This window comes from Erinaceus europaeus, chromosome 5 (genome assembly GCF_950295315.1).
Source record: "Erinaceus europaeus chromosome 5, mEriEur2.1, whole genome shotgun sequence".
NCBI lineage: Eukaryota > Metazoa > Chordata > Mammalia > Eulipotyphla > Erinaceidae > Erinaceus > Erinaceus europaeus.
In genome coordinates, this window is record NC_080166.1 from 66,531,468 (window position 1) to 66,547,724 (window position 16,257).

A 16,257-nucleotide genomic window follows, 5' to 3' on the forward strand; every position below is an offset into this window, starting at 1 on the left:
CAGTGCACCTCCTGGAAGCCGGCTCTCTCGGGGCCAGGATTAAATCTCCGGGTTTTCGCGTTTACCGAGGGGGCGCTTGGGAGGGGGGGCTGGGAGACAGTCAGCGCCTTGTTCCGCGCCCCCTCTTCCCGGGCCCCGCTGCGATGCCCGCACTGCAAGATGCGAGCCAATCAGCGGCCGGGGGCGGAGCCTGGGCCGTCACGCCCTCCCTTTGGGCTTATTGAGAGTTATATCAAGAAATTCAGTTCAGAGAGAAGAGAGGAAAGCAGAGGAGAGGGAGACGGGGAGAGAGGCAGAAGAAAAAGGAGAGAGGGAGAGAGCTTTCAAGACGGCCAGGAGCGCCCTAGAGTCTCTGAAGCGGAAGATAGAGAATGGATTAGGAATTTTTCGGGCAACTGTCACCCCCTGGAGAGCAGCCAGAAAATCACCATCAATCCCAACTCTGACGTTTTCTGCAAGAAGTTAGAGACTTAAGCAATACTGACATCGGAGGGAAATGGTATGCTTGGTGCGGTGGAAAATATTCCTGAACTGAAGAAGTACAACTGGATGTTGTGTGTGTGTGTGTGTGTGTTTTAAATACCAGATGAGCCCAGAACCCATGGGTAATAAAGACGGAATGTGGAGAGAATGACTAACGACAAATCTGTGGATTTGTTCTCTGGAGTTGCTAATTTGCCAGCCCGAAGCAACACATTTTACAAAGAGGAAACGTTTTGCTGCTTCTGATTTCTCCCCAAACTGGTGCGACCAGATGCATGGCTTTCTACGTGTTGGAACAAATCCTTCCCAGCTGCAGCATACCGGGAAAGGGGAAAGGTTGAGGCAACTAAGGTAAGTGTAAAGTTTCGCATGCACATTTGTAAATTGTGTCTTTAGATATGTCCTCTGTGTAGATCAGGGATGCTTGTAATTGGGCAGACGGTTGGGGCAGAGCTCACCTACTAGGCTGTATCTGCATCTGTACCTGCAGCACTCTGCCAGAACTAATCTCCAGCATCAGCTACCATACAGCCTAATGCAGATAAGATTAGAGCCTGGGAAGTGACCAGTTCTACTGAAGTAGATAGGTACCCAGGGTCTTGACACACATTTAAATTGCAGTTAAGGAAGTACCTTTTAAACTACATTACTGTATGTATGTGTGTATGTATGTATGTATGTGTGACAGATACTACTAATGTTATAAGCAGAGATCAGGGTTAAGAAAATGCTTTCCTCCCCCTCTCCCTCTTTTATGCTCACTAGAAAATATTGTGCCGTTACATGGAAGAGAAGTGTTGGCTGTGTTTCACTTACATCTCAACACTCTTCATCTCTGTGATGAGGAAGCCTGGGAGACAGTGTTACATATTTTTAAAAGTTTTAATGTGTTTACTCTAAGGGGGATAATATGACAATATGGAGAAATGAGAGCAAGGTCTGAGTAAGAAACTGAAAGTCTTGGCATGGTGCTTCCAGGCAGTGAGGCTATGTAGTGGCCGGTGACTACTGCTTCTGATGCAGTAGCAGCAGCAGCATGTCCGGATGCTTGTTTCTCAGTGAAGCTGTTGGAAAACTGGGAGGAAAGAGACAGATTCTTTTTAAGAGAGAGAGAGAGATGACTCAGTGAGGTAGAGAAGAAACCACAGTGCCTCTGACATGTGACACAGCAATTAGCAGACACCATAGCAAAATACTTAGTGTTTTTTACTTGCACCTCAAGAAACTAAGGGAGGTGGGCCAGAATCCAGGAGACTGGGTGAGACAGGGGGAGGGGAAGAGGAGAACAAGAATGCATGTTTTGAATTAAACAGTGTCCTGAACACAGTGCAGGCTGAATATGGGTAAAAATAGCAGCTATCCCTCAGGCAAAAATAAATAGTTTCATTTTTTTTGCCCCTCAAATGCTACAAGCAGGGAAATATTTGGTGCTTTTAGCCACAGAGTTAACTTGCAAGCAGTGGCAGAACAAACTGCCATGTTTACTAAATATGCAGTGGAAAATGTGTTGTGATATTTCATGACTGTTTTTGTTTACTGAAGAATAATATTGTCTATACAATTGTGTTGACAGTGGCTGTCTCCAAATAAGCGATGAGATGTAATGCATCCTCCAGTCCATGCACGTTTCCCCTTGCAGTTCGTACATCGTTCCTCAGTGGAAACCTTTAAGCTCTAAAATCCAGGAAAAGAAAATAAATACATTATCATGGACCTGAGGGATTTTTACCTGTTGGCTGCTCTGATTGCCTGTTTAAGGCTGGATTCTGCAATAGCTCAAGAACTTATTTACACTATTAGAGAGGAATTGCCTGAAAATGTGCCCATAGGAAACATACCAAAGGATCTGAACATTTCTCACATCAATGCTGCCACGGGGACCAGTGCCAGCCTTGTCTACAGACTGGTTTCTAAAGCTGGGGATGCCCCTTTGGTGAAAGTATCCAGTAGCACTGGGGAAATTTTCACAACCTCCAATAGAATTGACAGAGAAAAACTCTGTGCTGGAGCTCCTTATGCAGAAGAGAATGAGTGTTTCTTTGAACTTGAAGTGGTGATCCTCCCTAATGATTTTTTCAGGCTGATCAAAATAAAAATAATTGTCAAGGATACCAATGATAATGCCCCCATGTTCCCGTCTCCTGTCATCAATATTTCCATTCCAGAAAATACTTTGATCAACAGCCGCTTTCCAATCCCATCAGCAACAGATCCTGACACAGGCTTCAATGGTGTACAACATTATGAATTGTTGAATGGACAGAGTGTCTTTGGGCTGGATATCGTAGAAACTCCAGAGGGAGAGAAGTGGCCACAATTGATTGTTCAGCAAAACTTGGACAGAGAACAGAAAGATACCTATGTGATGAAAATCAAAGTAGAGGATGGAGGCACTCCACAGAAATCCAGCACAGCCATTCTGCAGGTCACAGTAAGTGATGTCAATGACAACAGGCCAGTGTTTAAAGAGGGTCAAGTGGAAGTGCATATTCCAGAGAATGCTCCTGTGGGCACCTCTGTAATTCAGCTCCATGCCACTGATGCAGATATAGGCAGCAATGCTGAGATTCGGTACATTTTTGGTGCCCAGGTCGCCCCTGCAACCAAAAGACTCTTTGCTTTAAATAACACTACAGGGCTGATTACAGTTCAGAGGTCCTTAGATCGAGAAGAGACTGCCATTCACAAAGTGACAGTGCTGGCTAGTGATGGCAGCTCCACTCCTGCCAGGGCAACGGTTACCATCAATGTCACAGATGTAAATGATAACCCCCCTAACATAGACCTCAGGTACATTATAAGTCCCATCAATGGCACGGTGTATTTATCTGAGAAGGATCCTGTCAATACAAAGATTGCCCTAATTACAGTTTCAGATAAGGACACAGATGTGAATGGCAAAGTGATCTGTTTTATTGAGAGAGAGGTCCCATTTCATTTGAAGGCAGTATATGACAACCAATATTTGTTAGAAACCTCCTCTTTATTGGACTATGAAGGCACCAAAGAATTCAGCTTTAAAATTGTTGCCTCTGATTCTGGGAAGCCCAGTTTAAATCAGACTGCCTTGGTAAGGGTTAAGCTTGAGGATGAAAATGATAACCCACCAATTTTCAACCAGCCTGTAATTGAGCTGTCAGTTTCTGAAAACAACCGACGTGGGTTATACTTAACAACTATTAGTGCCACAGATGAAGATAGTGGGAAAAATGCAGACATTGTTTATCAGCTTGGACCGAATGCCTCCTTCTTTGATCTGGACCGCAAGACAGGAGTTTTGACAGCCTCCAGAGTCTTTGACAGAGAAGAACAGGAGCGATTCATTTTTACAGTCACAGCCAGAGACAATGGGACCCCTCCCCTCCAAAGCCAAGCAGCTGTGATAGTTACTGTTCTGGATGAGAATGACAACAGCCCCAAGTTTACTCATAATCATTTTCAATTTTTTGTATCTGAGAATCTGCCAAAGTATAGTACTGTGGGGGTTATCACAGTGACAGATGCAGATGCTGGAGAGAACAAAGCTGTGACTCTTTCCATTCTAAATGACAATGATAATTTTGTGCTGGATCCCTATTCTGGAGTCATAAAGTCAAATGTCTCATTTGATAGAGAACAGCAGAGTTCCTACACTTTTGATGTCAAAGCCACTGATGGAGGACAAACACCGCGTTCCTCTACCGCAAAAGTCACTATCAATGTCATGGATGTCAATGACAATAGCCCAGTTGTGATTTCTCCACCTTCTAACACTTCTTTCAAGTTGGTGCCCTTATCAGCTATCCCTGGCTCTGTGGTAGCTGAAGTTTTTGCTGTGGATATTGACACTGGGATGAACGCTGAACTTAAGTATACAATTGTGAGTGGAAATAACAAAGGCTTGTTTCGGATCGATCCCGTAACAGGTAACATTACTCTGGAAGAAAAACCAGCCCTGACTGATGTGGGTTTACACCGTTTGGTAGTCAACATAAGTGACCTGGGGTATCCTAAGTCTTTGCACACGCTTGTTCTTGTCTTTCTTTATGTTAACGACACGGCTGGAAATGCCTCCTACATCTATGACTTGATTCGCAGGACTATGGAGACGCCACTGGACAGGAACATAGGGGACAGTAGCCAGCCCTACCAAAATGAGGACTATCTCACCATCATGATCGCCATTGTTGCAGGCGCCATGGTGGTCATCATCGTGATCTTCGTCACCGTCCTGGTACGCTGTCGCCATGCGTCGCGGTTCAAAGCTGCTCAGAGAAGCAAGCAAGGTGCTGAATGGATGTCCCCAAATCAGGAGAACAAGCAAAACAAGAAAAAGAAAAGGAAGAAAAGGAAGTCTCCCAAGAGTTCTCTTTTGAACTTTGTTACCATTGAAGAGTCCAAACCTGATGATGCAGTTCACGAACCTATCAATGGGACAATAAGCCTGCCTGCTGAACTGGAGGAGCAAAGTATAGGAAGATTTGACTGGGGGCCTGCACCTCCAACCACCTTCAAGCCTAACAGCCCTGACCTGGCCAAGCACTATAAATCTGCTTCTCCACAGCCAGCTTTTCATCTTAAGCCAGACACTCCAGTTTCTGTGAAAAAGCATCATGTGATTCAGGAACTCCCTTTGGACAACACTTTTGTTGGGGGTTGTGACACCCTTTCCAAACGCTCTTCCACTAGTTCAGATCACTTCAGTGCCTCAGAGTGCAGTTCCCAAGGAGGCTTCAAGACAAAGGGCCCCTTACACACCAGACAGGTAAACGAGCACTTTTACTGGTCTATAAGTACTGCATACAAGTGCCCAGTCAACCAGTATTAACGTGCCAGTGTGTCTATTGTTTTGGTCTAACTTTAGCTTAGTTATCAAGAGGGAAAAAAAAAACTTGACCCCTTTTCTATTCCGCTGGGGCTCAGTCAAGAATTTTTAGAACAACTTTGAAATTTCTGAGTTCTGAGAATTATTTAACCTCCTAGTTTCCTTCAAGTAGCAAAAGATGAAATGAGGAAATTATGCCAAAATGTCCCAAGATAAATGTTTGCTGAAGAAGAAAACCAGTGCTGATATGCCAAATTCTGCTCCTGGGGTTTCCAAATTGACTGCTTCAAGATTTTCACATTACCTTTGATCTAAAAAGTCACCTTCAAATCTCAAGTTTTAAGTGATGTTTGAAGGTGTGACACTGTAATTCTGTTGGAGCTGTGGTTGCTAAAGGGGTTAATTTTTTTTTAGTCTCTAAACATGATAGTAGAATATTAAATGTACATCAACTCTGAAGCACGATTGTTTATAGATTGCAACTAAGCCATATAAAAAGTCTTCTCTTGATTTTAGATATTTTTTATTGTAATACAGTACATTGGGTATTGAGTAGAAAGATTTTCAGTTTGTCTACAAAGGCCAAAGTACTCTTAAAAAAAAAAAAAGAATGCTTTCTCCCAGCAAATAACAGATTTATGCAGGAAAGAATGAACCTATTGTAAATATTCTCTCATCTTAGTAATGCATAAGTGATCTGTCATAACTCATTTTATACTGTGAAATATGCCATATGAAGAGGGATTAAGAGGCTGAGAAACTCATATTTCAACCAAATCCAGAATTAGTTTTTCTTAGGTCTAATAATTCCTTGTTAATAAAGATTTAAATGCAGCGCTGTCTAATTTATTTCATTGGTGCTTGTCTGTTGCCATGAATTTTAAGTGTCAATAATAGCCTGTAGATGGCACTAGGGTATCATGTTGCTTGTGCTGGCCAGGTGCCAATCTGGCAATAGCAAAAGCAGTGGAGGGAGGGAAGGATCAAGCTGGTACTACAGCCAAAGACATACTTTTTATTTAAAGATAGTTGCTTTGGTGCAACTAACAGTTAAGTTCATTTGCTTGCTCTTTTGTGATTAGCTTCACCACACTGACTTTCTAGGATTTTATAATCCAAGTTCTATCTTTGTTGATATTGAGTTCATTTATGGTGAGGGTCCCATATGAATATGTTAAGGAAGGGATGTATAGATTTCAGAACTCAAGTGGAGTAAAATAAATTTGAAGAAAAGTATTTGGTAGTCATTCGTGTTTGCAAACTCAGTAACTGTGCTTTTTCTTTGGGGGTGGGCTGGTGTAGGGTGTCTTAGTGAAGCAGTTTCCCTCTCACCATTCAATATATCTTGCTCTGGAGTGATGGCAAGACTTGGTGGTAATAAGGAAGTCTTAAAAGTTATTCTGACAGTGGCTCACATAGATCCTTCCTGAATATTTAACACATTGTTTGAAATTTTCATTTCTTAAAGTAAAAATACTAAGTAACTAGGGCATTTAAGAAGTATATGTACTTAGAGCATGAATGTACTGGATGAAAGGAGTGACATAAGTCTGTCAAAAAGCTCTAGAGGAGAATATGGGGTTAATAAATACAATCTGTAGTTCAAATGGTTTGTGCATATGTTAACTTTTCAGCTTTTTTTCCCTCTGAGAGTTTGTTGTAACCTTTACAAAATTTCCACACTTAGGAAAGGCTTATGAAAGTTGGTAAATAGTTAAGTATGCAAAGAAAATGAATTTATGAAGCTAAATGAATTTAAAGTTCATATTAGTATTGTCATAAAAAGAAAAAAATGACTTTTTTTTCTTTTTACCAGAGCACTGCTCAGCTCTGGTTCATGGTAGTGCAAAGGATTGAACCTGGAATGTCAAAGCCACAGGCGTGAAAGTCTTTTGCCATAACCATTATGCTATCTCCCCAGTCCCACGACTTTTTATTTACTTTTAGTGTGAAGCTCACTCACAATACACTTAGGGTATTTTATAAGTTTTGAGCTTCATGTAAAGTCTGATTTTTTTCCCCCAAAGTCTGATTTTTCCCCCCAGGCATACTGATTTTCTTTCTATATTATCTTTCTTTTTCCCCATAGAGTGTGGTATTAACATTTATGCACAGATTCACTTTTTTTTTCACTGAAACTGTATACTGAAACTATTAACAGTAAATGGTGCATTTCAACAGAGTATGGAAAAGGCCTTGTGTGAAAGCTTAGTCAGACAGAAGAATATCTTGTAATGTAACCTGTGGACTAAGATGCTGAGTGATTTGCAAACATGCATTAAAGTGTAGATATTACTTGAGTCCATGTTTCACTTTGCAGTTATTCTTGTAGGTTCTGATGTCCAAATGTAGCTATAATTCACTATTATGATAAAGAGCTACTAAAATTGCCTTGCCTACTTCTCTTTAGAAGTTTGCAGGCTGAGAGAGAAAAAAAAATTGCTGAAATGGAACAGGGTTATTGTAAGTAAGGAGAGTAGTGATGGTGAACATAGTATATATAGTTTTATTATTCAAAATTCATATTTTCTATGTACTATAGATTATATGTTACTCCCAAGTTTGGTTTTTTTTTTGTAATTTGGAGGCTTTTTAAATTTTTTTGCTTATATTATTGTTATTAGAAGATGTTTTAGTTAAGGTAAAAAGTGTCTTTACTTGAAATTCCTCAGTTCTACTAGTGGCTTTTATACAAACTATTCCTGCAGCTATAACATTATTTAAAAGTAGGGTTTATTATAACAATGTTTTCAAAAAATATATAGGTTAGCATGTACTTTGAGAATTTTTAGTTAAGTCAGCACAGATAGTTATTAACAGGAACAGCTTTTTAATTTTTGGTATTCATTGACATATACAAAAAAAAATGTAAGGTTCTTTGAGGAAAGAATGATCATATTTAAATACTGTTGATTGTGTTGTCCATATAATGAAAACATAGGCATTTACTTCTAGGCCATGATTTTGCTGATTGTCTATCAACTCTTATTTTGTTCAGTGGTTTCCTTTGTGTGAACCTGTAAACTACTATAAAAATCATACTCCTATAGTGTATATTATAAGGCTTTCATTTTTTCCAGAATGTAACACATCTGTCACTGAGTTTTCCACAAATTATTCTTTCTAATTTTTTGAACTATCTTTAGCATTCACAGAGTGACATTCCCATATACATTTTTTAAAGCAAGATTAAGTCCTTCTATTTGTTCATAATATTAGCAGAGATCACTGTTAACAGAGTTAAGGTGATGAGAGCAAATAATTGCAGTTAAACTGTAAATGATTATGCTCATTGGTATGTTTTCTGTAAAAGAAAAGGGTATTTAGAACACAATTAAAAATATATAATACGAAGTTCTCAAAATCACCTAGAAACGTTCTTAAAGCATGGATTGCTATGTCCTGGGTTCTATGTCCATAGGTTCTATACCACTGGGCTCATGTCTGGAATCTCACACTGCCAACATGAACTCAGGTGGTGGTGATACTGGTCCAGGGGTCACAGTTTAAGAATTCTGCTTCAGCATATTGGAACAAGAAATGTCAGCTCCTTTCCCTATCAGATCATCATTTTCAGAGGGCTGGTTTCTGCACAGCTCAAGTCTTAGCTCACTGACAGCAGTTTTATTGTAGCTGGAGGCTTTACAGTAAGCTATTTATTGCTATTTCCCAATCCCAGTTGACAGCATTTAGGGAATTAATTTTCTTGGCCCAGTGTGCTTTTTGTAGGGGTATAAATGAAAATGTTAAAGGGAAAAAAAATGCAGCCTATTTTCATGGGACACTTTATTTGAGTAGTGAAACAATCTGTGCTAGATGTACTGGAGGTTGGTTCAGGCAAAGAACCATGTTTACTTTTATAAATGAAATGATAATTTGATCCTAATTTTAGTGTTTCACAGTCTAGAGTATTGGCTCATATTTGTAAGCATGTATATATTGAAAATGGGTATGCATGATGTGCTTAAGTGTATTGGATGTACTTTTACCATATAAAGGGAATTACTTCTATTCTCAGTCCTTTAAAGATATTATATTACATTTATGATAACTTTTCACTTTTGAGTAATCCTTGAAATGCTGTGATGGCATATCAAGTGCACAAATAACCATAGCATTTCTTTTTAAGATAGAAAAGTGCAGTCAAATGTGAAGAGATCAAATATTAACCTAATGTGATGCTTGCAAAAACTTTTTAAAAATCTTTAAATACTAAATTTTGGAATATACACTGATCATTGAATGCAAGTAGCATGTAGACAATTGCTTCTTAAACTACAAGCTATTTGTAGTAATTTTTACTTATATTCCTCCCCTCTGGCTAAGGTCATGAAGTTTCAAAAGCAAGAGTTTGATGGTACCAAGATTTTGAAATAAGAATGAGATATCCATTTAAACTGGCTACCTCTTCTGTAGGTAGGGCTTGTGAGACAAATGTATGATATTTTCAAATTGATACTTCTGTGCTATGTACCATTTAGCATCTATTGCTAATAACCTCAAGAAAGATAAAAATGCAAAATTGCCCCTGTGGTAATCTGAGGCATGTCTTCTGCAAATATGTGAACATTTATTTGCACACAGAAAATAAATCCTGTGGTTAAAATAATCTATTATTTTCTAAATTTTGATGTAATTAATTCTCTATTTAGAAGTACAGTAAATTGATGATCCTTTAGTTTCAGATGAGTCATCCCCATGGTGTCGCAGAACAGACTTTGACATCTTAAAAATGACCTTTTTTATTGTAGCCAAAATAATGTACTGTGGTATATGCATAGTATTATTGAAATAATATTTCAAGCTATAACTTATTTTCTCATAATGATACAAATTGAAGAAAAATATTTGAAGTAGTTAAAAGTATAATTTATCTTTATTGTAAAACATCAAATATAAAGATAGATTTTCTCATCACCAAATACTTTGCTTCTTGGAATTTTGTTTTATATTGGCATCTAGGAAATATCTACAAATTATACCCAAATATTTGGGTTGACATCTTAATGAATTATTTTTCATGTTATGATATTTTATATCAGTGTACTGAAATATGAAAGTTGTAACTTTACATCCCAGTTTCTTACAAAGTCTTGTTCCACATTTATTTTTATTTTATTATCTGGTTCCTGATGGTTTTTCTTTGGGGGGGGATATGTCAACATTCATGAAATGCTAAAATACTACAATAATTCTGTTGTTCTTTCTGGTCAGGAGTGGGTGCTTACAGGGTGCAGAACCTGTGGGCCTGGTGAATCTAAAAATTCACTCTGTCTCTTACTAAATAATAATAATAATAGGATTCAAGGCCATGACGATTAACATTCCACTTCTTCAATAGGTTCTGAATTTGACTTTGCCACAGTTGCACTTTGGCATTTAATTTAAAAGGACAAAATCTGGACTGTGAACATGCCTAGTTTTTAATTACATTCCAATAAAATTCTTTGGGTAAATTTCCTCTGAATTTTGTATGGTGTTTTCTTGAAGGAGGTCTTTTATTCAAAACATAGAGTAGTCTTTTGCTAATATTAACAAATTAGTTACCACCTTACATGCAGCTAGACACTAGGAATTACTTTATATAAATTATTAAATTTTGGCATTCTTAACAGGTGTTATTTTTTTCCAGAATATATTATAGACTAGTGCCCAGATATAGCTCTACTCCCAGATGCTCGTGAGATATTTGGAATACAAGTCAACTAGAGTCTCAAATCCCAAATTTTGTTTATCTAGAGCCATGACACATGCTCAGTGACTACTAATGTTAATGAGCTATAGTCTTCTTAAATAATTAGCACCTTTAAAAGCTGTCTCCAACCATAGATACAAATCCAAATGGGGAAATAGAGCCCTCACAGATATAGAAAGTGTACTTCCCTTTCTTATGATTTTATCAGTTACTTCAGGAACCTGTTAAATCCATCAAACATTTCATTTGGAAAGGAATGCATTATTATTATTATTTTTTGCCTTTGTTTGATACAGAACCCATTGGGTTATCTTCGTATGTAATCCTTTATTCCTTATGCCAAGATTCATTAAAATTTTAAATTTCTTAAGTTAAGCAACTGTTGTTCCTCAGTTAAAAGAGATGGAATTAATAAACTAGGAAAATAAGCCAGTTTCACTTGTTCTCACTTATAATTTTGCCCTGTAGAGAGTTTTCCACTTATAGACTAGGGAGTGGCAGAAATCACACTCTCTGAACCATAGCAAACATAACTTTAATGCATTTTGAACTGAATGTGATTCTTTAGGGATTTGGTTTTGTATACATATTTATTTGTTAAATAGTATGTGAAAATATTTCTCCCAGTCCCTAACAATTTGATTAATTGCTGTGTCATTAGCACATACCATATATAAAAACGATGGGACTTGGCATCACCTGTACAGCAAGTTCATTGAGGCATATTTGATTGATTCTTCCTAGTCATTTTGTATTAAGGATTCTGTAATTCCTTGAGAAAATAAAATGAAATTATCATTTATTTTCCAAGTAGTCTACTACAGCCTTATTACTCATTAATTTATATAGCTTCTAAAGTATACGGGCTGCTAGAAAGAATGGAAATTTGGTCAATTTTACTGTATTTGTATAATAGCTTTTTTTTTTTTTAACATTCAGAGTGTGTCTATCTGGCCATCTCTACATTTTGGTATTACATTGCTTTAATATCCAGTCTCTGGCCTTTTTCAGTCTGCTAGCAGTTGATTAAGAAATACTCTAATCCCTTCCAGGATATTGAGAAACTAATGGATTGCAGAGTATTTGGGTCTTTAAGCTTCAGTTGTAAATGGTATGAAGAATTGTCATTGAGCTGGTATTTGCATATATCTCTTCCAGTGCTAGTTACTTTGCTTCCTTTTTTGTACTCTAATCTTCAACTTTCATTATAAGTATATTTATTTTAGTCAGAAATAAGCATGCCAGTGATAGATATTTGGGATTCACCTCCAAATGAATGCCATCACAGACAGGGAAGTTCTGGCACATTTTGCACAGATCTGTATGAACACAGTGAACCCTTCATAAGCTCTTAGATTGCAGGAAATCAGTGCTGAAAATTAAGTGGGGTTTTAAAGATTTGCAAAGTAGAGAGCTTTGTATAATGCTGGTATTGCAGGTGCCTATTAAATAGGAAGTAAAGGCTTTGTAATACAACTAGCTAACACATTTCCCTGCACATTAGAGTGATTTATAGTCTAGGGAATTAGCCTTGCGTATTTTTCCAAATGCAGAAACATTGAATGTGTCTGAAAGAATAAAAATCTCAAGCACATGCCACAGAAAAGACAGATTTGCTCTTTGATGATTCTAGTTATTCAAGGTAGATTATGCAGGCCTTCTTATACTTACCTGTGGTACCTCTGATGTTCATAATCTGGCTTTCAACTCTCCTGAGAAGAAATTCTGAACTGTAGGTATAGATTTGCCACTCAACATAAATCAGATTAAAACCCTAGGTGTTTATAAAACTATAATGTTACTGTAATGAAGAGGGTTGGCTACTGAGTGTTCTGATCCTCCTAGGATTGTGGTCTCAAACTTTAATTTTAAAATCCATCTTTTCTCTGTTTGTAAATAGAAAGTAAGGTAGTGTACAGCATTTCATTTCAACCTTAGGAGAGGTTCAGTATATTTACCTTTATTACAGTGTTCAGTAAAATGCCTTACACTTCGTTTACTTTTTGTATGTTTGAATGACCCTGTTAGACACAAATCAGCAGAAACACCCATGCATATCTCGTAAATGACTTTACAAGCCCTATATTTTTGATGACCAGAAGAATATATAATACATGTGCACTCCACAGTTGGGTTTGCTGGTGGCCTTACAAAGAATCATCATAGTTGGTTGATTTAGAAAACAAAACATTTTTTGTGCAAGACCATAGCAGCACGATTTAGTAAATGAAGTTTTTCTCGTGAAACAAACCTCACTAAGAAGAAGAGACATACAGAATGATACATATATATATATATATATATATATATATATATATATATATATATGTATGTATATATATATATATATGGTGAAATATTTTTTTAAAATATTTATTTATTCCCTTTTGTTGCCCTTGTTGTTTTATCATTGTAGTTCTTATTGTTACTGATGTCGTTGTTGGATAGGACAGAGAGAAATGGAGAGAGGAGGGAAAGACAGAGAGGGGGAGAGAAAGTTAGATACCTGCAGACCTACTTCACCACCTGTGAAGCGACTCCCCTGCCGGTGGGGAGCTGGGGGCTTGAACGGGGATCCTTAAGCTGGTCCTTGTGCTTTGTGAGACTTGGCATAACACGCTGCGCCACCGCCCTACTCCCAAGGTGAAATATTTTTATAACATAAAATGTCTTCTACTGACAGCAATTCTATAGTAGATTTTTTCCTTAGGAAAAAATACTGGTGCCGTTTTGGATTCAGAGGATGCAACCAATCTGTGCCTCTGTGTGATAGCAGCTGCATGCTGAGGACTTTCAAATACACAGCTACATAAGATACTGCAGGAAACTTTTTGTAGGAGGTACAAGTGACAAATAGAGACAAAATGGAGTGAGTTCTGAGTTGTGAGATGCTGCCCTCCTGTGTCATATATAAATGTCATTGAACCAATTTTCACATTGGAAGTCTTGAATCACAATAGCCTCCTCTCTGTTTGTCAGCTGTGAACACACCTGAACTGGCAACTTTTCATTGCTCCATTTCTTGTTGTTCACTAGGTGGACTATCTTCATTTATGTTACTCAGTATATGTCTGCTGTTTATGCCTTGATAAATTTCTGAGTGACACAAGATTTTTTTCTGAATAACTTCCCTCTGAAAGACAAACTTGTTTGCTTTCTAGAAATTGAAAATCCCAACTTACATTTTTATTGCAAGTTTTAAAATTGTGCTTTTTTTTTCTTTTGCTGATGCCATTTTCAAAGTTGAGGCATCACATTATAATTTCATAGATTGAAGTTTCAGTATTCCCAATTCATCCATATACCCAACACAAAAAGATAGAATTTTTATGAAAATATTAAGACAGTTACTTAAAACCATAGTGAAAACAGTTACAGTCTTTTGGAGATTTCACTTTGACATGAACTCATTCTTGGTCTTGACAGGCACATTTCCTGCCAAGCAGTGATGACAAAATACGTTTAATTCATTGATTTTTAAACACGATAATAATTAAGCAAAATCATTTAGACACCTAAAGTCTCTGTTTCAAACAATTAAATTCTGCCTTAGCTAAGGGTTATTGACTTCTGGATGATACTGGGAACAACACTCCTCAGGGTTTAAACTATTCCTACAGGACCATCTGTTGTTGGCAAGGCCTTTGTATCCTCTCCAGCCTGTGCAGTGTCATCCTCAGGCATGTGTTCAGTATTATTCAAAACATACTCTGACTCCTCATAAGCTTTCAGACTCAAAAGGCAACTCAATCAAATCAAATACTAGTACACTGCAACTTAAATGACAATTAAGGGAACTACAAGAAAGTTCCTCAATGCCAGAGGCTATGTCCTACTTAAATTTACATTTCTGAGAGGTAACCCACAGTAGTGCCTGCAAAAGTAACTTAGCAGACATTCAATTAAAGTTGACTAAACCTGAGAGCTGAGCTGATATTTGTACCACATGTATATATTTTTATCCATTGATTTAATTTCTGAAATAATGACATTGAGAAAACATTCTTACTTATTCAATTTATATAAAAGCTTTGGGCCAGCATTTATTTATTTTTGAATCCTCACCTGGGTGTTACTGTCGAGGGCTGAATTTTTTTTTTTTTCAGACAGAGAGGATTTGGAAAGAAGCCACAACACTGCATCTTCCTTCATATCTTTGCTGAGTACATGGCAAAGCAGCACACTACCTGAGTGAACTACTTTACCAGTCTCAGAATATGTGGGTGTTGCTGTGAGTTACACAGCTGAACCCCATAGCTTTACTTTCCCTTTAGATTCTTACTATTTGTCCAGTGTTATTTTTCCCCACATGGGAAAACTCTTAGTTGTACAATACTATATCTCTATATATCTATCTATATATATGCATATATATACATCCAGATATAAATTTAGAATGTCTTTATTAGGGACATTGTTTTGTTAGAAAGAATTGCAGACCATTTATTTTTAAAAAATTATAGGGCAACTAACCCATTCATTCCAAACTGTCTTTCATAGTTTATTTCCCAGTAAACTAACTCTAGGTCATACTCACATTACAATTTGGTATGTGTGCAACACAACCATTTCATCTGATTCATCTGTTGCCGCAGCAATAAAGGTCCAAATGAAAGTACAAGCTGAAAGAATTCTGACTGTTTAGCTTTATAAACTACTCATGTTTGCCAATTGCCAAAAGCTCTAATTAAAACTCTCTCTGTCTCTGTCTCTGTGTGTGTGTATGTGTCTCTGTGTGTGTGTCTATGTGACTGTGTCTGTGTGTCTTGTCTGTCTGTCTAAAGAGGACCTGTTACCTGTAATCTAAGAAAATCTTTCTGGCAATTACCAATTCATGTTTCTAGAGTCCCAGTGATGAGACCTATCTTACCTAACCAAGTCCAGTAGATAAGCAAGTGCAGTCATTTCTATTTTCGGCATTTTGCCATTTTCACTTCTTAAACACTGAAATTTAATCAACTTTCTATCACTTACCAATGGCTTGAATCACTGGTAATTCTGCATATATGTAAGAGAATGAAAAAAAAATTAGAACACTTGATTCTGATGTACACACACTCTTCCACCAATATCTTTCCTCATTTATTACACACTACTATGTTTGAACATACAGTGTATTTTTTCATATTAATATATGATATGAAGATAAGCAGCATGCTCATTAAACAGGATTAGATTCCTTTTTTTTCATGTCTTTTTATCCAAAACCTTTATTTGAATCTTTGAGCATTTAGACTACCAAATTATTACTTCTTTTTTTTTAAACTTTTTTTAA

General features: G+C 37.3%; 1 protein-coding gene across 4 annotated transcripts in view; it reads left to right on the forward strand.

Moving 5' to 3' along the window:
• The first annotated feature begins 264 nt into the window (after window positions 1-264).
• PCDH9 (protocadherin 9) overlaps window positions 265-16,257 on the forward strand; it is a 1,042,490-nt gene continuing 1,026,497 nt past the window's right edge. For all 4 annotated transcript variants that reach the window (XM_007528121.3, XM_060191419.1, XM_060191418.1 and 1 more), the window contains exons 1-2: window positions 265-834; window positions 2,057-5,227. In XM_007528121.3, the coding sequence (XP_007528183.1) occupies window positions 2,192-5,227 (3,036 nt within the window). In that variant the 5' untranslated portion in view covers window positions 265-834; window positions 2,057-2,191. The remainder of the gene's footprint in view (window positions 835-2,056; window positions 5,228-16,257) is intronic.